The 21,821-nt window shown below is 40.0% G+C and overlaps 1 protein-coding gene across 3 annotated transcripts in view; it reads left to right on the top strand.

The window, feature by feature from the left end:
- The window catches only part of LOC117929803 (transportin MOS14), a 62,564-nt gene that overhangs the window by 21,989 nt on the left and 18,754 nt on the right, over positions 1 to 21,821 (top strand). For all 3 annotated transcript variants that reach the window (XM_034850217.1, XM_034850215.1, XM_034850216.1), the window contains exons 12-15: positions 369 to 449; positions 4,782 to 4,895; positions 5,074 to 5,153; positions 5,477 to 5,612. In XM_034850217.1, coding sequence (XP_034706108.1) covers positions 369 to 449; positions 4,782 to 4,895; positions 5,074 to 5,153; positions 5,477 to 5,612 — 411 coding nt within the window. The remainder of the gene's footprint in view (positions 1 to 368; positions 450 to 4,781; positions 4,896 to 5,073; positions 5,154 to 5,476; positions 5,613 to 21,821) is intronic.

Here is a 21,821-nt window from a genome sequence, read left to right as displayed (position 1 = left end):
CTTGGCTTTTATTGGATGCACACTCCCTGTGTTTTTGGCAGCTGTCCCAAGCCTCACCTTCTCATTCTTTCTCTCTCTCTCTCTCTCTTTTTTTTATCTTTTCCTTTTTCCAAGAGGACCTCAACTCAAGTATGAGTGTTCCCATGGTTAAAGTATTTGAAAGAAATAGGTGATGGTATTACTGGTTTAGCTTCCCTTGGTTAAAGTCATTTAAAGAAATAAGTACGTTTCACTACAGTTTTATCTTCCAATTTTTTCCCTTGAATTGCAGGTTTGAAGTGTTCTTTATTTTAATTTTTATATTTTAGTTGTTAATAATGATGGTGTGTTAATGTCATTTTTTCTTCTGCATCTCAATTCTATTGTAGCTTTTCTTTGGTGGTTGGGTGTCCATAAATTTACCAATCCCTTGGAGAGATGTGGAAACCAAAATGTTTGCTCTTAATGTGGTGAGTACATCTTACTTTTTTTTTTTCTCTTCCTTTTTTATAGGCATATAAAAATTATACCAAAGGTTGCTAGCAAAGAAACATGGTGCAACTACTCATTTTGTTTTATTCTATTTATCTTTTTAATTTATTCAGTTGTGTTTTTACAAAGCGTTGAAGTGCTTAATCAACAAATATGCTTAGTGATTAGCATGTAGAACACTACAATTTAAAACCATTCTTATGGTGTTTTTAACATGAAATTGTTAGATGATAATAAGTAGTAAGAAGTTCTTGACATTTCGGTTAATATAATGAGAAAAATGGGTAAAATCTTCACTATTTTTGTTTTGAGGACAAGTGAAAAATAGTTTCCAATTTTGTAGATAAGTTAAGTCTTTCAAATACCAGACAATCAGAGAATAAATTGCATATGTGGGCATTTATGATCAGAATCTAAGCAATTCTCATTATAAGGATTCATATGTTAAAATTAGCAATCTATGCTTGACTTGCCTAAGAACTTTGATTTAACTTGCCAATGATGATTGAAGTATGGGAGGAGAAAGCACAGATGAAAAATGTTTTACATTGAAAGATAAAAAGTAGCAAACATTTTTTCTTTTCTTATAAAAACTATGTTATGAAGATACTTTTTTTGTCAGAAATAAAAAATTTGTTGTAATGAATTAGTAAATAGAACAAAAGACTAGAAATCCTTCAAATGTTGATGTGCAATTTAGTTTGGATTCACATGCTAGAGGGAAAGATTTAAATCTCATAATTATGCTGTCTATAAAGATTCTAATTGTGTAGATTGGATAGGTCCTTCTTGAGTGTGGGAGCTGTTTTTTGTTTCCCTTTCTGTTTTATTTTTGCTTTTATTTTTCTAGCTCATTGTGTACCCCCGGTGTACTCTTGTGCACTTTTTGCTCTTTAATTCAATCTCTTACTTATCAAATAAAAATAAAAAAATTCTAATTATTTAATCAGTGGGATGTTTTGGGAAGGTTATGGTTTTAAGCTTTGTGAAGTTGGAAGAATGATTATGAATGAAATGCAGGTGGAATGGGAATTGCTTAAATACAATAAGTTGCTGGAATTCTGAAAACAGTTCACTGGCATATTTGAACATGAATTAATATGGATTCTGGGTATTTAGGTGAGGAGTTAAAAGGGTGCAAAGAAGTTTAGTATAATAAGACACTGCATCAAAACAGAGAAAAATCCTCCCCATGCATAGAAGTAGATCACAAGTTGCCTCCCAAAAGAGAATACTACTATTAACAAAAAGTAAATGCAAACTTCCAACCTCCTCTTTCCTCTCTTACCCACCTCAAACCTGCTAGTAATCCACCATCTAAAAATGAGGCAAGTAAGAGCCTCCACCTTAAGGATGAAGTGATAAGAAGATTGAGGGTTACCCTACATCAAACCCCTTAAACCTTAGAAGAAATCAGTCTGCATCCCATTGATCAACACAGAAATATTAACTGTAGCATTATAAGATTTTATCCACCCACTTCATGTCTGATTGAAACACATTGTGACTGAGCATAGGAAATCCTAGTTCACGTGATAGGAAGGTGGGTTTTTTTTTTTTTTTTTTTTTTGATCAGAGATAGGAAGGTGGTTTTTGACTAATTCTAAATCTAAATAGTGCATAATAGTGTTTAATATTAAGTTGTTTGATTTTTTAATATTTTATTTGTGTTGAGTATTAAGAAGTAAAGACAAATCAACATGTTACTTTTAGTATTCAGAAAAAATAACATATGTTGGCCTTTTCTATTTAGTAAAAAAAATTTACAAAACAAGTGATAAGTCAACAAAAAGTAAAAAAACAAACTAGCTGAAATCTGAAAGCAAGTTGCTTTTAGAAAAAAGTTAAAAAAAGCAAACAACACCTAAGTCTTTTGGATATCTAACTTACACATCATTATTTACCATAGTTTGAACTAAATTAATAGCATTTTTTCTAGTGTGTGTGAACAATGATCTTTTAGTCTTCACTATTGTTTCACTCCACAAGTTTACCTTGTCATTCGGCAAAAATTATTTCCAACTCTCATTTTTTCTTTTGATAAGTAAAGAGAGGTAAATATATATTAAAAAGAGGCGCCAAAACGGTGACTCTTATGTTCTTTCTTCTTGTTGATTATTTTTTTCCTTGCTTCTTTGTGTCTTTTTTTTTTCCTCCTTTTTGGTTTATTGGTTTCTTTGCACCATGGGGAAGGAATTTTAAGGCAAGTAACATATGAAGTTCTAAATAAAATATCTATATGATATTTTAAAATTGAGTAGGTAGAGTTCTTATAAAAATCCTTGAAAATATCAAGTTATTTTTTAGGATGATGGTATTAAAACTGAACTGCATTCTTTATAATATCTAATGATGGTGTTGTTCCTGGATTGAATACTTAATGATTTGTTATGATATTCTAGTACTCGACATTTTAAAGTATAATATAGCTGCAAATTAGACTTTTGTCTAAATATTTACTTTTTTTTTCCTTAATTTTTTAATGTAGCAACTCTAGAAAGGAAGCTGCTAAAAAATAATTTGTAATAAAATATTATAGTCTAACAATAGAATAGCATGTGTTCAGAAGGTTCCCCTCCTCCCTGCTTAAAATTTTGTTTCTGTGTCTTCAGGAAAAGGTCATCATATGGGTATACTTGGGAAAAGAAAGAGGGAAATGTGGCAATTTTCCAACTTCAAATTTTATACCTAGCACTTGAATTCAGAATTACGATTTTAGACAATACCAACAAACTTTAATGTTGTGAATTGTGAACTTAAAGCCTTTGATAACTATTTTTTGTTTTTTTTGATAGGCAAAGACAAAAAAATGTTATTTAGTAAAAACAGGGCACCTAATGGCTAACCCAAAGCATACAAGAGGTATACAACAGGCGCCTATAGGCAAAAACACAAAAGGAAGAGGTGTACAAGAGACTCACCCGCCCTCATCTATAGCCCAACCACTCAAAAAAGTTAATTAAAGAATTAGGCCCTTCATTTATACACAACTTAGACCAAGACCACAAATTACAATGAAAAGAATATTTCGTCATTTGGATTGAAAGATCCTCATTTTCAAATGCAACTCTATTTCTTTCCTTCCAAACTGTCCAAAAAAAGACACAGGGGGGTTGCTCTCCAAATCTTTACTCACTTCTTGCCCACAAACAAACCATGCCACCCAAGAAGGATCTCTTTCACTCACGATGGGAGAACCCACAACACACCAAAAACGTTGAATAACAACTCCCATAAAACCCTAGCCTTGGTGCAATGAATTAGAAGATGATCAATAGACTCTTCAGTAGCACAACAAAGGTAACATTTGTTCGGAAGAGACCAGCCCCTCTTCTTTAGTTGGTCCAACGTTAAGGCTTTACCCCAAGTGGCTTCCCAAGCAAAAAAACCAAACTTAGTAGGAACACAAGGCCTCCAAATAATGCTTTTCAGGAATGGGACTGTGCTGCTACCCTCCATAGCACTATGAAAGGATTTAACAGAAAAATTACCACCCTTAGCCTCCTTCCACCGTATCCTATCCTCCAAATTAACAACCACCCTCTTCCCTTGCAAGGAGAATAGGAATCTCTCCACCATCTCCATCTTCCAATCGTTAAATGGCCTAGAAAAGTGTAGATTCCAGCTTCCATCCTCCCCCGTAGCATCCCAAACCTTCGCCACCCAATCTTCAATAAAGCACTTTGCATTTGAGTGCCTCCCTAAGATAACTGAGAATCAACGACTACCAGCAGTTCTTCAAACCATTCTGCCTATACTAGATTTGCTGATCTCTATGTTAGACGGGTGTTTCTTTTTTATTTATTTATTTATTCAACTTGATACAGTTGCTCTAACTTGGATTTAATCCTACCTCTAATTTCACAATTTAAAGGTCTATCATTACCAAACATACATGCGATGAAATTACTTTATTTTATATGAAGATTGTTGGACAGTGGCCCAGACTTGTAGATATGTTAAAATTTCTTATACTTATACATGAATGAAAAAGTCTAGCAATGTGTAGTTTCAAAGCAACTAACTATTGATGGTTGCTGAGAAATTATTTTACTTTTTCTTCTCATCATTTTAATTTTGAATGTTTATAGTTTTCTGTGAGAGCTTGTTATATTTAAGATGCTGATCTGCTACTTGCTACCTGGGTTGGATCAAGCTGCACTTGTGTTGTTTTTGAATTTGATTTTCTTTTTCTTTTTTTTTTCCCTTTGTGGATTAGAATTTGATTTAAGATTTCAGATTCACCAAAATTGCTATTCTGCTTTCAACCTTCTCTACAACTTTAGTGGCTTACAAGTTTCATGTTCCAGGTTGCTGAGGTAGTATTACAGGAGGGCCAAACCTTTGATTTCTCTGTGATTATGCAGTTGCTGACAATTTTGTCCAGTATGGCTCCTGACAAACTTAAAGGCTTCATGCGCATTGTATGTCAGTAGACTTCTTTAAGTTATTTATACTCTGAATTTTATATTTTCAGAAATAGTTCTGTTTTACTTGAAATGTGGCGGGCCCTTTAACTTAATAGGATCCATTTTATCTGATTGATTCTTCTGTTTCTCTAATATTACTCCTCTTACCTGTGGGTAATTATCTCCATTCTAGGTATACAGGTCACTTGCAGATGTTGTTGGTTCCTACTCCAAGTGGATATCTTCTTTTCGAACTAATGCTAGACCCTTACTGTAAGAGTTCTCTCCTTAAATTGTCTAGCAGCTGAAATACTTCGTATAGTTATACATGTGGATATTTATGTTAGAATGTTTAATTGACATTCTAATATATTTTGTTCTTGTACTCCTTAAATGGAATGTGTTAGAATTTACACACAATCTAGAATATTGTCATATGCCAATACAGCATATTGATCCATTTGACTTGATGGTGCTTTTAACTTTTGTTATTTTCATTTTAGACCTAAAAATATGATCTCTACATGCATTATGGCATCAGGCACAACTGTATTTGACATTCACCATTCCTTATGGTACTGATATGCTACTTTCAGATTATTTCTTGCTACAGGGATTTCAGAACCTCTTTCTTCAAGTGCTTGTGCCTCTGCCTTACGTAAATTTTGTGAAGATGCCTCTGCAGTAATCTGTGAGCCTTCAAATTTGGAAATTTTAATGTGGATAGGAGAGGTGAATTACGTTCTATGACCACAATGGATTCTTACTTAATGCTTCATTGATCTGTCTGGCTATGATATATAATCAGTTGCACGTGAGTCTCTGTCTAAATCAAAATCTTATATTTTTTTCTTTAGTTTTTAGTTTTTGGTTTTTAGTTCTTAATTTTTAATGTTAGCTTTTATTTATTTATTTGTTGTAGTTAGGGAATCTACTTTGGGGAAATGTACTCATTTAGTTCGGTTGAAGGAGACAAAAGTTGTGGGCTTTATGGCTTAAGTAAAAGGATAGAAATACCTATTTTTTTCGTAAATGGCTAATGCTTATAGAGAGGTAATTTCATTAGTAGACTAAGGTTGGATGGAGTAATCCCTTCCTAAGGTATCTGAAGTGGGTATGGGGTGGCTAACTTCTTCCAGCTTTGAATCTTGGATTTTTATTTGAGGACCTGGGTCTGGGGTGGGTTCCAAAATCTATTGATGAGGCTGATGATGTGGGGGTTTTGGAGGTTTTGTTGTCTGATAAAGAGATTTAGCTGCTGTGTCTCATTTGTATGAAGATAATGCGTCTGGCCCAGCCCATTAGTGCTTTGTCTATTTGGGAAGAGCAAAACTGAAAGATCTTTGAGGATGTCTCAATCGGAATAGGAGTTGAAAGATCTCAAATCTTGTATGCTTGGTCTAGGGTACTCCGATTAAAAAATTTCTTTTGAACCCAAGATGCCATCAGTTCTCTTCCCAAATACACTGATATCCCATGCCTCTTTTTGGTCTGTTATGCTAAGCAACATGGGCTGCCAATGCTCATTCCTCGCTGTATAGTGCTATACTAAACAACATGGGAAACAATCTTTCTAAGGTCTCTATCCCCACACAAGGGTCATGCCAAAACTTGATTCAACAACAATTTCCAAGTAAAAGGCTTGGCATTACGAACAAAATTCCTTGGCTTCCTTCATAGTGGATTTTTGTAGACGATTTGTCCGATAAGCTTTTTGACTCTCTCTGGGACACCAACTTCTCAGTGTCCCTCCATGCTTTCCTTCAGTGTCTCTCCATACTTTCCCACAATCATCCTCCAACAGAAACTTGCATTCTTGGTTGTGAATTTTCAGAGCCATTTTCCTGACATTGCCTTGTAAGGAGCCCAACCTTCTAATACCCAAATCCATAAGCCTCTTTTGAAGAAATAATTCACCACTTAACCAGATGAATCTTACTCTCTAATCTGCCTCCCTCCCCCCACCTTAGAAAGTCCTTCTGAATCTTCTCCAGACCAAACCTCACCCTTCTAGGAATTGCAAAAAAATTGAAAAATGTTGATTGACAAACTCGAGGGAGTGCTTTTTAGCAATATCAATCTTCTTCTTTTAGATCAAAGTTGCATTCTCTGGGAATCTGACTTGCTTTTGAATTTTTCCTTGATAGAGGCTGACATTGAGGACCTGAGGCAGCCTTAAATGAAGCACCTAAAGGTAAAACCAAACCCTTAAAGAAAGACTATCCAACCTTAAAATCATTTGACCAGTGTTTTTTTTCTATAGGCAAAGGAGGATTTGTATTAATAGAGACTAAGAGGAGACACATCAAAGTGCACACGATTTATACAAAAGATGCCTAATCTAAGCGAGAAGAGGACAAACAAAAAAGGCACCCTATCTATCGTTGTGGAAGGAAAAAACTCAACATTCCACTATTTTTATAATGATTACATTCCCCTCTATATATAGATGATAATACTCATCTATTTTAGGGATATTTACAACTTACCTAAAAAAAATCAAAACTACCTAAAAAAGAAAGCTATAAAAACGGAAACTCATATCTACGGATTTGGTAACAGACTACCGAATCCCCTAAAATCATGGGATAAGAAAAGATGATTTGTTAGCTGTAGATTTCCTCAATCTTAGCCTCTAACATTGCTGACAGATCATCAAATTAAATCTTCCTATAATTCTACACTCCCCCTCAAGTTGGGCGGTAAATATTTATTAACCCCAGCAATCCTGAGGGGTAGCTCAGTTGGTCCGGCCTTGGGTTTGCTCCCCAATGGTCACCAGTTCGAGTCCCCTCAGGGCCACTGGAGGTTTACCTGGTCGTTAACTTCAGGGCTCCGTGGGATTAGTCGAGGTGCGCGTAAGCTGGCCCGGACATCCACGGTTATCAAAAAAAAAAAAAAAAAAAAAAAAAAATTATTAACCCCAGCTTGGAACTCAGATCATCAAACACCTTTCTCGGTAAAACCTTGGTAAGAATGTCAGCTGTTTGAAGGCATGTAGGCACGTACAACATCTTGATTATTCCTTCCTTTATCTTCTCCTTTATGAAATGTCGATCAATTTCCACATGTTTTGTTTTATCATGATGTACTGGATTTTTTGCAATGCTGATTGCCGACTGATTATCACAGGACATTTTCATAGGTTCTTCATTTGAAATCTTTAATTCCTTTAGCACCCTTCTTAACCATATTCCCTCACAAATGCCGTGTGCCATTGCCCGGAATTCAGCTTCTGCATTGTTCCTTGACACCACTGATTGCTTCTTACTTCTCCATGTGACCAGATTACCCCACACATATGTGCAGTACCCTGAAGTTGATCTTCGGTCTTGTATTGATCTTGCCCAATCTGCATCGCTGAACACTTCAATATCTCTTCTTTGGTTCTTCTCAAAAAATAATCCTTTACCTGGTGTTAGTTTCAGGTATCTCAAGATTCTATACACAGCCTCCATGTGTTCTTCATTTGGATTATTCATGAATTGACTTACCATGCTGATAGAAAAACCAATATCTGTCGTGTGTGAGATAGGTATATTAGTTTACCCACTAATCTTTGGTATCTCCCTTTATCCACGGGTGCACAATTTTTCTTAGCTCCTAGTTTGGTTGTTGGATCCATAGGAGTATCTGCTGGCTTACACCCAAGCCTTCCAGTCTCTTTTAAGAGATCCAGGACATATTTTCTTTGTGGGATAAAGATTTCCTTTCTTAACCTTGCAATCTCCATACCTAGGAAGTATTTGAGATTCCCAAGGTCCTTGATCTCAAATTCTGCAGCTAGAAAACTTTTGATGGTGCGGATTTCCTCTTCATAATCTCCCGTTAGAATTATGTCATCCACATATACAATGAGGACAGTAAGCTTTCCTGCAGGAGAGTGTTTAACAAATAAAGTATGGTCCGTCTGACATTGGGAGTAGCCATGTTTCTTAACTACCTTTGTGAATATTTCAAACCAGGCTCTTGGAGATTGCTTGAGCCCATATAGAGATCTCCTAAGTTTACAAACTTTGTTGTGTGTAGTTTGTGTCTCAAATCTTGGAGGAATTTCCATGTAAACTTCTTTAGCTAGGTCCCCATTTAGGAATGCATTCTTGACATCTAGTTGGTGGAGAGGCCAGTCTAGGTTTGCAGCCAAAGATAGTAGAACCCGAATTGTGTTTAACTTGGCTACAGGGGCAAATGTCTCCTCATAGTCGATTCCTTATGATTGGGTGAATCCCTTTGCAACCAGCCGTGCCTTGAATCGATTAACACTCCCATCTTCATTATATTTGACTGTGAAGATCCATTTGCAGCCTACTGGGCATTTGTTGGCTGGTAATTATGAGATTTCTTAGGTTCCATTTTTTTCAAGTGCATGAATTTCTTCATACACTGCTGATTTCCACTCAGGTGAGTCGAGAGCTTTTTGTATATTATTAGGAACCTGGATGTTGTCGAGGTTGGCAACAAATGTTTTGAACTTCGGTGACAGTCCTTCATATGACACAAATGTGTATATAGGGTGTTTTGTGCATGATCTTACACCTTTTCTCACAGTAATAGGAAATTCACTATCATCATTAGTTTCGGGATTATAGTTACCTGATGGATCTTCACTTGATCTAGAACTTGGGTCAGACTCTTGGGTTTGCTCAAGAGATGCTTGTTGTTCCATCTCCTTTTGGTTTTTTGTCCTTCTTGAGTAGGTAATCAACTCATCATTCTTTGTTGATTGAATAGTGTCCAGATTTTGAGGAGGTGGATTAGTAGGCGGATTGTTGGTTTGATCTTGAGAAGGAGATTCTAGGAAGTAAGGAGACTCAAGGAAGAGATTTTGAGGAGGAATGGATTCATGATTTAGCGATGGGCAAGGTTGGTCAGAATTAGGAGAGAAATGAGATGATTCTTCAATATCCCAAAGCTGGTATTCCTGGATAAAATTAGTCTCCCCCTAAATATCAGATTTGGAGAAATAAGGTTGTTGCTCAAAGAAGGTGACATCCATGGAGTGATAGAACTGTTTAGTGACCAGTGAGTAGCACTTATATCCTTTTTGAGTTGGAGAGTACCCAAAGAAAATACATTTAAGAGCTCTAGGATCAAGTTTGTCCCTGTGTTGTTGATGGATATGGACAAAAGCTGAGCACCTGAAAACTTTGAATGGGATTGTGGAGATGAGACGAGTATTGGGAAAGGACTAAAGAAGAATTTGACAGGGAGTTTGGAAGTCGAGAATACGAGATGGCATCCTATTTATGAGATAGGCGGCAGTGAGGATGGCTTCACCCCAGAAAAATTTTGGTACATGGGTAGAGAACATTAGCGAGCAAGCAACATCAAGAAGATGCTGGTTTTTTCTTTCGGCAATACCATTTTGCTGAGGAGTGTTGACACGGGAACTTTGGTGAACTATACCATGACTCAAGAGATAATCATTAAGAATGGAGTTGAAATACTCTTTGGCATTGTCAGTTTTCAGAATTTGGATTTTTGCTTGGAATTGTGTTTGGATCATGGTTTTGAAGGTTTTGAAAATCTGGTTTGCCTCTGATTTTTCTTTCATGAGGAATACCCATGTGAGTTTAGTGTGATCATCAATGAATGAAATGAACCAGCGAGAACCAATAACATTTTTTATCCTAGAAGGACCCCATACATCACTATGAATCGTGGAAAAAGGTTGAGATGCTTTGTAGGATCGGTTAGGATAAGAATTACGAATATGTTTAGAAAATTGACTGATCTCACATTGAAACTCATTTGGATTTTTATTATGGAATAATGAAGGAAACAACTTCTCAAGATACAAGAAATTTGGATGACCTAACCTATGTGCCACAACATAATTACACTATCATTATTAGATTGACTCACATACAAAGAAATAGGACTACTGGACACTGAACAATCAGAATGATGAGTTGATCCTTGAGGAGGATTATTAACCTCTAGAAGATAGAGCCTCGAACACATCTTAGCACTGCCAATCGTCTTCCCCAAGTCCAAGACCTGAAATTCAGATGACCTTTAACCTTGGAGGGTTTAGAAGTTCTCTCTCACTCTCTCTCTATGGGAGTGAGGGATTTCAATGGAGTTCCGAAGGGAGGTAAGTGCTGGTTTGCTGTTGAATCTAAGACATTCGTCATCTCCATTGAAGAGGTCAGAGGAAGGCTGAGAGGAACTATCTGGGAAAGGAGTAAAGGTCTCTCCTCTTGGATAAGATTTGGAGAAAAAGGTTTAAGTCTTCTGTTGGAAAGTGTGGAAGCTTGGTGTAGAGGAGAATCTAGCTCGAAGCTTTCAAAAGTCTGGGATGAAGGAGCAAGAAAATTCAGACTAGAATGCCGCTCAAATGTGGCTGGGAGATTTTTGCTCTGCTCGGTCAGAGATGAGGAAAGGAAAAAGTTCTGTCTAGTTTTCCCTGAGGGAAAGGGTTTAGTAGGGGGTTGGTTCCTGCTGGCTAAGAATTTGAGGGCTCTTGGGGTCTCTCCCACAGAAGTGAGGAATAGCCACCAGTGTGTGTCATCCATGGGTAAGGTGGAGAGCAAGATCAACACTTCAGAGAGTGGGCCAGGCTCGTATGCAGATGTAGTTAAAGGGAAGAAAGGTGAGTCAGTGGATTCTATGAGGGTGCACCTAGGGGAAAAGGAAATGATATGTAGGGAGGAACAGCTTGGGCGTTGCCTGGTGGGTTGTTTCGGTGGTAGTCCTGAGTCTATCCCGTCATTGCCTTCTTTGAAGAGATGGGCGTATGAGAATTGGTTATTGAAAGGGGAGTTAAGATTATCCAGGTTGGGTGGAGCCCTGGTACTGTTTGAGTTTCAAAACAAATGGGAGGCTGATATGGTGCTTCTTAAAGGGAGCAGACGTTTTAAGGATAGAGAATTTCTTTTGCAAAGGTGGGGACCGGAAGTGGGGTGTACTTGGAAAGAGAGCCATGCTAAGGAAGTTTGGGTAAGAGTTGTCGGACTTCCTCTCCATCTTTGGAGTAGGGAGGTTTTCAAGCGGATTGGAGATTGTTGTGGGGGGTTTGTAGCTGTGGATGAGGAAACGGCCCTCTTTTCTCAGCTGCAGTGGGCTCGGATTTTGGTCAAAGATTCGGGAATGAAATGGCCAGGGTTGATGCAGGTGGAGGCTGGTAACTCTAGGTGGGAGCTATGCCTGTGGTGGGAAGCCATGCCGAGAGTGTTGCAGGAGGGGTCCTGCTCTTGGATGCAGATGAGAAGTGAGCGGGAGGTCAGGGATGAAGGTGGGGGAGCCTCACGCGCTGAATCCAGAGTACGGGAGCCCCAAGCTGACTTTCAAAAAAGGGGGGCTGAAGAGAAAGTGGCGTGTGGCAGTGTACATAGTAAGGCTGACAGTGCAGGGGGAGGCAGGTGGATAACCCTGCAGTGGGCTGCTCAGGGAGTGGGCCTGGGCCCAAGGCTGGTAGAGGGGCTTTTTTAAAAAGCGTTGATGGGCTGCTTCTTAACGAAGACGTGGGTTGGGCCAAGAGCCCGTCTTCCCTTTGCCCTAAGTCGTCGGGCTGGACTAAGGGGCCTGAGGTGTTATGTGGGCCTTTTAAGCCTGAGGCCCATTTGGACCTTTTAAGGGAGCCCGTCATTTCTAGGGCTTCCAAAGAGACTGTCGGGACTCTTGCGGAGATGGAGCTGGAGCTTCTGGTCGTGGGCAGCGCCGACGGCATGGTGCCTTCCCTCGGTCTTCGGAAGCCCACCGATGACGCGCTTTTGGACGAAGCTTCCAGGTACCCCCGTAACCTCAAAATCCCTATTCTTTCTTTGGGGTCTGGGGCTTCTTCTTCTTCTCCTCATATCTCGGGGCCGGAGGTGTTTGTGTCGGGGAAGGTGGGGATCAGTGGTGTGGATGGGGCTGTGGAAGAAACAAGGAGCAGGTTTTCTCCGCGCGAAGAGTGGATGGTTGACCCTTCGGTCCACGAAGACAGGAATTTGTCTCCGCGTGCGTCGGGGGGAGAGATAAGTGGGTCCGATCTAGCTATTGTTCCTTTTGGAGGGGTTTTAGAAAGCCCTTTAGCGGGGACGTTGGCCCTTCAGGTGGAAGTGGGGGACGGAGAGGAAGAATGGAGCTCCAGTTGCCTTGCGAAATTCAGTCACTGCTTGGGAATGCCGACAGTTGGGTTTGAGGAGGAAATCCTATACCTGTTGAGGAGAATGAGGGAGAGAATTGAAAAGAAAAATCAGGACAGGGAGAATAAAAGGACAAAGTCTTCGGGTACAAAATCCAGCAGGGAATTAAAGAAGCTGGAATGGTCGGTAAGCTATAAAAAAGCCAAGCTGGCTTCCAATGAAGGCAAGTTTGGAGGGGCTTCTGGGTTAGGGAATAAATGAAGATAAAAATTTTATCTTGGAATGTTAGAGGGGCAAATGATATTGATAAGAGGAAAATCATTAAGTCCGTAATAAAATCCAACAAGGTGGACGTGGTGTGCCTGCAGGAGACTAAGATCAAGGATATGTGTACGGGGATTGTTCGCAGCCTTGGGGTGGGAAGACATATTGATTGGAGAGCAATTAATTCTAAGGGGACAGCTGGAGGTGTTCTGGTTTTTTGGGACAACAGAGTGGTTGATCTGTTGGAGGTGGAAGAAGGTCTGTTTTCAGTGTCATGCCTGTTCAAGAATTGTATGGATGGGATGAGGTGGGTGTTCACCGGAGTTTATGGGCCGGTGTGTAGAAGGGATAGAGAGGATTTTTGGGAGGAGCTTGGGTCAATAAAGGGGTTATGGAGTGATCCTTGGTGTGTGGGGGGAGACTTTAACATGATCAGATACCCGGAAGAGCGCAGTAGGGGTGGCGAGTTATCTGCATCAATGAGGAGATTTAATGAAGTGGTAGAGGATTTGGAGTTAAGGGATTACCCCCTACAGGGGGGTCTCTTCACTTGGCGAGGGGGTTTAAACAATCAGTCCCAATCTAGGCTCGACAGGTTCCTAGTTACAGATGAGTGGGACAGAATGTTCAATGGTGCCATGCAGGGGATCCTTGCTAGACCAGTCTCTGATCATTTTCCTATCGTACTTGAAGGTGGAGGACTGAAGAGGGGTCCGTCACCATTCAGATTTGAGAATATGTGGCTGGAGGATAGGGGGTTCATGGATCTGATGCAGAGGTGGTGGGGCAGTTTAATTTTTACTGGGTCTTGTAGCTTTGTCCTGGATGCAAAATTAAGAGCCTTAAAAGGGCTTTTAAAGACTTGGAATAAAGAAGTTTTTGGGGAAATTGAGACTAAGAAGAGAGAAGCTCTGAGCCAGGTTGTGTACTGGGATGCAGTGGAGAATCATTCAACGCTGAGTCTAGAGGATTGTGAAGCAAGGAAGGAGGCTAAGGAGAATTATAAAACATGGGTGTTGAGGGAAGAAATTTTTTGGAGACAAAGATCAAGAGAATTGTGGTTGAAGGAGGGGGACAATAATACCAAATTCTTTCATAGGATGGCGAATGCGCACAGCAGAAGGAATTGGTTGTCTAGGCTGAAAGTTTGGGCTTTTTCAAGGAATTTCATGAGAGGGGCAGATTTGTAAAATCTTTAAACGCAACTTTCCTTGTCCTAGTCCCAAAGAAGGGAGGAGCTGAAGACTTGAAAGATTTCAGGCCTATCAGCCTTGTAGGTAGCCTCTACAAGTTGCTGGCCAAGGTGTTGGCCAATAGAATTAAAAAGGTGATGGGGAAAGTGATCTCAGAGTCTCAAAATGCTTTTGTGGAGGGTAGACAGATTTTGGATGCAGTGCTGATTGCAAATGAGGCTGTGGACTCAAGATTGAAAGACAATGCGGGAGGGGTTTTATGCAAGTTGGATATAGAGAAGGCTTATGACCGTGTTAGCTGGAGCTTTTTGTTGGCTGTTCTTAAAGAAATGGGGTTTGGTGAAAGATGGATTAAGTGGATTGATTGGTGTATCTCCACTGTGAAATTCTCAGTGTTAGTTAATGGGTCTCCTTCAGGTTTTTTTCAAAGCTCGAGGGGGCTAAGACAAGGAGACCCCCTCTCCCCTTATTTGTTTGTGATCGCCATGGAGGTTTTTAGCAGTATGATGAGGAGGGCTACTAGTGGGGGTTACTTAGCTGGTTGGAAGGTGAGTGGTGGGAGGGGTGAGGGGATGCATATATCGCATTTGTTGTTTGCGGATGATACGTTGGTTTTTTGTGAGGAGTCTTCAGACGAGATGACTTATCTAAGTTGGCTTCTCATGTGGTTTGAGGCGTGTTCGGGTTTGAGGATTAACTTAGAGAAGAGTGAGATGATCCCAGTTGGGAGGGTGCTGAATATAGAGGGTTTGGCTTTGGAGTTGGGGTGTAAAGTGGGAGGGATTCCTTCTAGCTATTTGGGAATGCCTCTAGGGGCAGCTTTCAATTCTCTGGCGGTGTGGGATGGGGTTGAAGAGCGCTTTCGTAGAAGGCTTACTATGTGGAAGAGGCAGTACATTTCTAAAGGGGGAAGACTTACCCTAATTAGAAGCACCATGTCCAGTATGCCTATATATTTGATGTCTCTCTTTCATTTGCCTAGAAAAGTGAGGCTCAGATTGGAGAAAATTCAGAGAGATTTTTTGTGGGGTGGGGGATCTTTAGCCCATAAACCTCACCTTGTAAGATGGAACTTGGTTTGCTTGGAGAAAAAGAAAGGTGGACTAGGGGTGAGAAATTTATCTTTGATGAATAACGCCCTATTGGGTAAGTGGAATTGGAGGTTTGCTAATGAGAGAGAGGCGTTGTGGAGAAGTGTAATTAGCCTCAAGTATGGCGTTGAGGAGGGGGGCTGGTATACTCGGGATGTGATGGGAAGTAACGGAGTGGGGCTTTGGAAAGCAATTAGGAAGAAGTGGGGGCTGTTAGCTGGCAGGGTAGCATTCCATCTGGGAAATGGGCAAAGAGTGAAATTTTGGAAAGACAAGTGGTGTGGTGATGGGCCTCTTTGTGAGTCCTTCCCTTCTCTTTTTTCCATGTCCTTGTCGAAGAATGCTTGGGTTGCGGAGGTGTGGAATCCGGTTGGTGATGGGGTTGGTTGGACTCCTCTCTTTGCAAGGGCCTTTAATGATTGGGAGATTGATTTGGTGGAGCGGTTGTTGCAGAGGATCCAAGCTTTCAGGGTTCAAAGGGAGGAAGAAGATAGAATGATATGGACAGCTTCAAATGATGGGGCCTTCTCTGTTAGATCCCTTTATTCTTTGATGGAGCCGGGGGGCCTTCCTATGTTCCCTAGTGAAAGAATTTGGAGGGCAAGAGTGCCTCCCAAGGTAGCTTTCTTTGCTTGGGAGGCTTCATGGGGTAAAGTTTTAACACAGGAGCAACTTCAAAGGAGGGGGTTCTCTTTGGCAAATAGGTGCTTTCTCTGTCTATCTGAAGAAGAAACAGTGGATCATCTCCTACTGCATTGTGTTAAGACGCGGGTCCTATGGAACCTCCTTTTCTCTCTTTTTGGAATATCTTGGACTCTCTCGTGTACAGTGAAGACAACCCTTCTTGGGTGGAATGGAGGGTTTGTGGGAAAAAGACGCAAGAAGGCTTGGCAAATGGCGCCTTTATGTATTTTTTGGTCAGTTTGGAAGGAGAGAAATAGGCTAGCGTTTGGGGATGAGAATCTATCGCTTCAAAGGTTGAAATATTCTTTTGTATGTAATCTTTGGTTTTGGGTCAGGGGTTCCCTAGCAGAGAGTCATTCTTCTCTTGTAAGTTTTGTAGACTGGATAGGCTCCTAGTTAGGGAAGGTGGTGTGTATACTCACTGTATACTTAGAGGGCACCGTTTTTTGGTGTTTCCTCTTTTAGTTTAATATACTTCTTTTACTTATCAAAAAAAAAAAAAAAAAAGACCTGAAATTCACACAAATTTGAGCCAAATTTAGGAACACAGTTGAGATCCCGAGTGAGTTTACTAATGGACAGTAAATTGCAATTTAATTTTGGCACAAGGAGAACTGAATCAAGAGTGATGTTCTTTGAAACTCTTAACAAAACCTGTACTAGCCACCTTTGAGAGTGAACCATCGACTATTCTCACAGTTAAATTTTTATAGCATGGATTGTAAGTGGAAAAAAGCTTCTCATCTCCAATCATATGATCAGATGCTCTTGAGTCTATAATCCATGGACTTAGCTTCTCCTTTTTAACATTTAGAGCACTCAAAAAATTACATTTTTGTGCCAAGGAACCAGTACCAACCACAGTGGGGGCAGGTGCAGGCAAGGATTTGTTGAACAATTTCTGTAAGACTTCTATTTGTTCCTTGCTGAAGGGAGTGGGTTCGGGTGATGGTTTTTCATCCATGGAGACGAGGTTGCCCCGTCCTTCTTTGTCATTGGCAAACCGGGAAGGCTTCTAGTCTGCAGGTTTGTCGTGAATCTTCCAGCAGGTGTCCTTGGTGTGACCAAGACGTCGGCAATGATCACACCATGGTCGCCCTTTCTTTGGTCTGCGATCATTGTTGTTGGATGGATTTCCTCTAACTGCAAGGGCTGAGCTCTCAGGATTTGTCACAGAATCTTGAGAGCCCATCATGATCTTCTTTCGACTTTCCTCTCTCCGAACTTCTGAAAATGCTTCCTGGATATTTAGTAGTGGTTTGGATCCTAAGATTCTTCCTCGTACTTCATTGAGATTCTTATTTAATCCAATCAGAAATTTGTATATTCTTTTCCATTCAATAATCTATCTATACTTGATTCCATCACCCGGACAACTCCAATTGTGCTCCTCGAACAAGTCTAGCTGCTGCCAGTAGCGATTGAGTGTGTTGAAGTACTGAGTCACCGTTAACTCTCCTTGGCGGAAGTCATGGATAACACTCTCCACCTCGAACAATTCCGACGTATTCTCATTGTTAGAATACATTTTCTTGGTAGCGTCCCAAATCTCCGTTGCTGTTCCATAGAGAAGAAAATTTTCTCCAATGTCATTTGTCATGGAATTAATGAGCCATGACATGACCATATTATTTTCAGCATTCCAGACTTTGAACTTTTCATCTGTCTTTTTCGGTTTGGCAGCAACTCCATTGAGATAATCGTCTTTGCCCTTTCCGCATATGAACATCATTACGGAATGGGACCGTTGGAGATAGTTGTTCCCATTCAGTTAGTGTCATGTAATGGGCATGAGGTTACTATCTGCACTACTGTTGCTGGAAGCCATGGCTTCCTGATTGGAGGTGATTTGGGTAACGGTAGTAGTTGAATCACGTTTGCCGTATTTGGTCATATGAGCGAATTAGGGTTCAGAGAATGCTTTGATGCCATATCGTTGTGGAAGGAAAAAACTCAACATTCCACTATGTTTTATATTGATTACATTCCCCTCTATATATAGATGATAATACTCATCTATTTTAGGGATATTTACAACTTACCTAAAAAAATCAAAACTACCTAAAACAGAAAGCTATAAAAATGGAAACTCATATCTACGGATTTGGTAACAGACTACCAAATCCCCTAAAATCATGGGATAAGAAAAGATGATCTGTTAGCTGTAGATCTCCTCAATCTTAGCCCCTAACATTGCTGACAGATCATCAAATTAAATCTTCCTATAATTCTACACTATCCTTACCTGGAGCTCAACCAACCTAAAAGATCTATCATAGACATCAATTGGTCCTCTATGGCCAGCTAATCTCTCTATACCATCCACCTTCCCAGTAGAAATCTCCAAATTGATCTTAAGTTTGGAGAGACTTGCTCAAAATAAAGGAGAACCCATAGAACAGATACCAACTGCTCTGTTAGTACAACCCCCCCCCCCCCCCCCCCAATAAAAAAAGGGGAGATATTGCCTACAAACAAAATATGCAAGTAAAAGTTGACTTGATATATTTTATTGGCTAATTACCTAACAGTTTAGGCTTTTTGGTTAATTGGTAGCTTAATCTCAAGGCTAACATTCAAATCTTTTCCTCTTAATTCTCTATTTATAACCTTAAAATACATTTAAACAAGTAATTCTATTTTTAAGGTTTTTCTTTTTAATTGATGTTTCTTAAAAGCTATTGAAAAACAGTCAAAAGAACTTGCATTGTGTTATCTTGCATCTTATGTATTGAAGAATTTCTGAACTCCTTTTATTGATTTATTTGGTACACACCATACACATATATATACACAAATGACTGAATAAGAAAATATCTATCTAGCTTAATTCTCTCCTAAAAAATAGGAAACTGAATCCTAAGGAAATATCCTAAATGATCTCTCCTTTTTTATTCCTAAAATACTTTCCTAAATTAAAACCTTAACTTTGAATGCCGAATTTCAACACTCCCCCTCAAGCTGGAGAATATATATCATATAATCCCAGCTTGCAAGTTAACTCTTCGAAGTTAGGCCTCGGTAAAGCTTTGGTGAGGATGTCTACGGTTTGGTGCTTGGTAGGAACGTAGTTCAATTTAACCATCTCACTAGTCACCTTCTCTGTGATGAAGTGTCTGTCAATCTCAACGTGCTTGGTCCTGTCATGATGCACGAGATTCTTTGCTATGCTTATAACTGCCTGATTATCACACATCATCAGAATCGGAGATGAACTCGTTTGTCCCAGTTCACTAAGAACCCTTTTTATCCAAATCCCTTCACAGATTCCCTGTGCTAGAGCTCTGTACTCAGCTTCTCCACTACTTCTGGCTACAACTGATTGTTTCTTACTCCTCCAGGTAACAAGATTTCCCCAGACAAAGGAACTGTATCCAGAAGTGGACCGCCTGTCAATGATGTTTCCTACCCAATCTGCATCTGAGTATACTTCAGTGTCACGATTCTCTGTCTTTCTGAAGAATAGACCTTTCCCTGGTGTCATTTTTAAATATCTAAGAATCCTGTAGACTGCTTCCATGTGTTCCTTAGTGGGGCTGTGCATGAATTGACTTACAACACTCATTGCAAAGCCAATATCTGGCCGAGTGTGTGAGAGATGAATCAAGCGCCCGACGAGTCGCTGATATCTCCCCTTGTCTACCGGTGTACTCTCTTTCTCGATACCAAGTTTCTTCTGACTATCCATAGGAGTATCAATTGGTTTGCATCCAAGCATACCGGTCTCCTTAAGAAGGTTGAGTATGTATTTTCTTTGAGAGACTACAATTCCCTTCCTTGATCTAGCCACTTCCATACCAGGGAAATATTTCAAATTTCCAAGGTCTTTAACTTCAAACTCTTCTGACAAATACTTCTTCAAATTCTGTAATTCCTCCATATCATTCCCAGATAAAATAATATCATCGACATAGACTATCAATATGGTCATTTTCCCGACATGAGACTTCTTGACAAATAGAGTATGATCAGCTTGACCTTGTTTGTAGCCCAGCTTCAAGACTGCCTTTGTGAATCTATCAAACCAGGTTCGGGGAGATTGTTTAAGGCCGTACAAGGATTTTTGGAGTTTGCAAACCTGATTCTTTGCCATACTTCCTTCGAAACCAGGTGGTATTTCCATGTAGACTTCCTCTTCTAGGTCACCATTTAGAAACGCATTTTTTATGTCCAGTTGTTGCAAGCACCAATCTTGATTGACAACCAATGAGAGAAGAATCTTGATAGTGTTCAGTTTTGCAACAGGAGCAAAAGTCTCCTGATAGTCTATCCCATAGGATTGTGTAAACTCTCTAGCTACCAAACGAGTCTTGAATCTCTCGACTGATCCATCTGCTTTGTATTTTATGGTGAAAATCCACTTGCACCCCACGAGCCTCTTCCCAACCGGCAAATCTGTGATAGTCCATGTCCCATTCTTCTCAAGTGCATCAATCTCATCTTGTATTGCCTTCTTCCATTTTGAGATTTTGAATGCCTCTTGGATTGTGTTGGGAACCTGAGTATCATCAAGAGAAGTAGCAAATGCTCTGTAAGATGGTGATAGCCTTTCATACGTAACATAATTCCCAATTGGATGATCTGTACATCTCCTAACACCCTTCCTCAATGCAATCGGCAGAGTAGAATCATCAATGCTGGGAATTGACACCTCTCCAGCCCTATCCTCACCTATGTTCTCTTCAGGTAGACTTGAAATGGAGTCAATATATTGGCCACATGTTGGTTGTGATCCGTGCTCTAATTCCTGTCTTTTCCTCCTCCTGATGTATACTTGTAAGTTCTCATTAGCAAGTTGTGGGGCTATAAGTTGAATTGGCGTGGGAGATTGGATGGTCACGGGAGAAGGAACATTTGTGGGCTGGGCTGGTTGGACTGATGACGGCATGGGTGTGGACAACTCAGTGGGCGCGGATTGGGAAGGATTTGGTGACTTTGAGTGAGAAAAAGGTACAGCCTCAAGAAGAGACTCCCAAACTTGATGTTCATTCATGCTCTCCCCTGAACATGAGATTTGGGATAGAAGAAGACATGTTCAAAGAAAGAGATGTCCATGGTGGTGTAAAATCTTTTGTTGGTTGGAGAATAGCATTTGTACCCTTTTTGGGTTGGAGAATACCCTAGGAAAATGCACTTATTGGCTCGAGGAGCAAATTTGCTACGATTTTGAGGATACACATGAACGAATGTCGTGCAACCAAATACTTTGAGTGGTAAATCAGAAGAGGCTGCACGGGTGTGAGGGAATTTTTTTAAGAGAAGTTGACGTGGGGATTGAAAGGTAAGCACTCTGGATGACATACGGTTAATAAAATAGGTAGTTGTGAGAATGGCTTCCCCCCAGAAATAGTTTGGAATATTAGAGGAAAACATAAGGCACCGGGCAACCTCCAAGAGATGTCTATTCTTGCGTTCAGCTACCCCATTTTGTAATGGGGTGTTAACGCAAGAACTTATGTGGATAATGCCGTGATTTTGAAGATAGGTACTGAAACTACTAGTAAAGTATTCCTTTGCATTATCTGACTTGAGGACCTGAATTTTGGAATTGAATTGATTTTGAACCATAAGATTGAAGGTTTGAAAAATGTGCCCGACCTCTGACTTTTCTTTCATAAGGAAAACCCATGTTACCCG

This window comes from Vitis riparia, chromosome 14 (assembly GCF_004353265.1).
Source record: "Vitis riparia cultivar Riparia Gloire de Montpellier isolate 1030 chromosome 14, EGFV_Vit.rip_1.0, whole genome shotgun sequence".
In the NCBI taxonomy this organism is placed as follows: Eukaryota; Viridiplantae; Streptophyta; class Magnoliopsida; order Vitales; family Vitaceae; genus Vitis; species Vitis riparia.
This window is presented reverse-complemented; position numbering and strand designations above follow the sequence as displayed.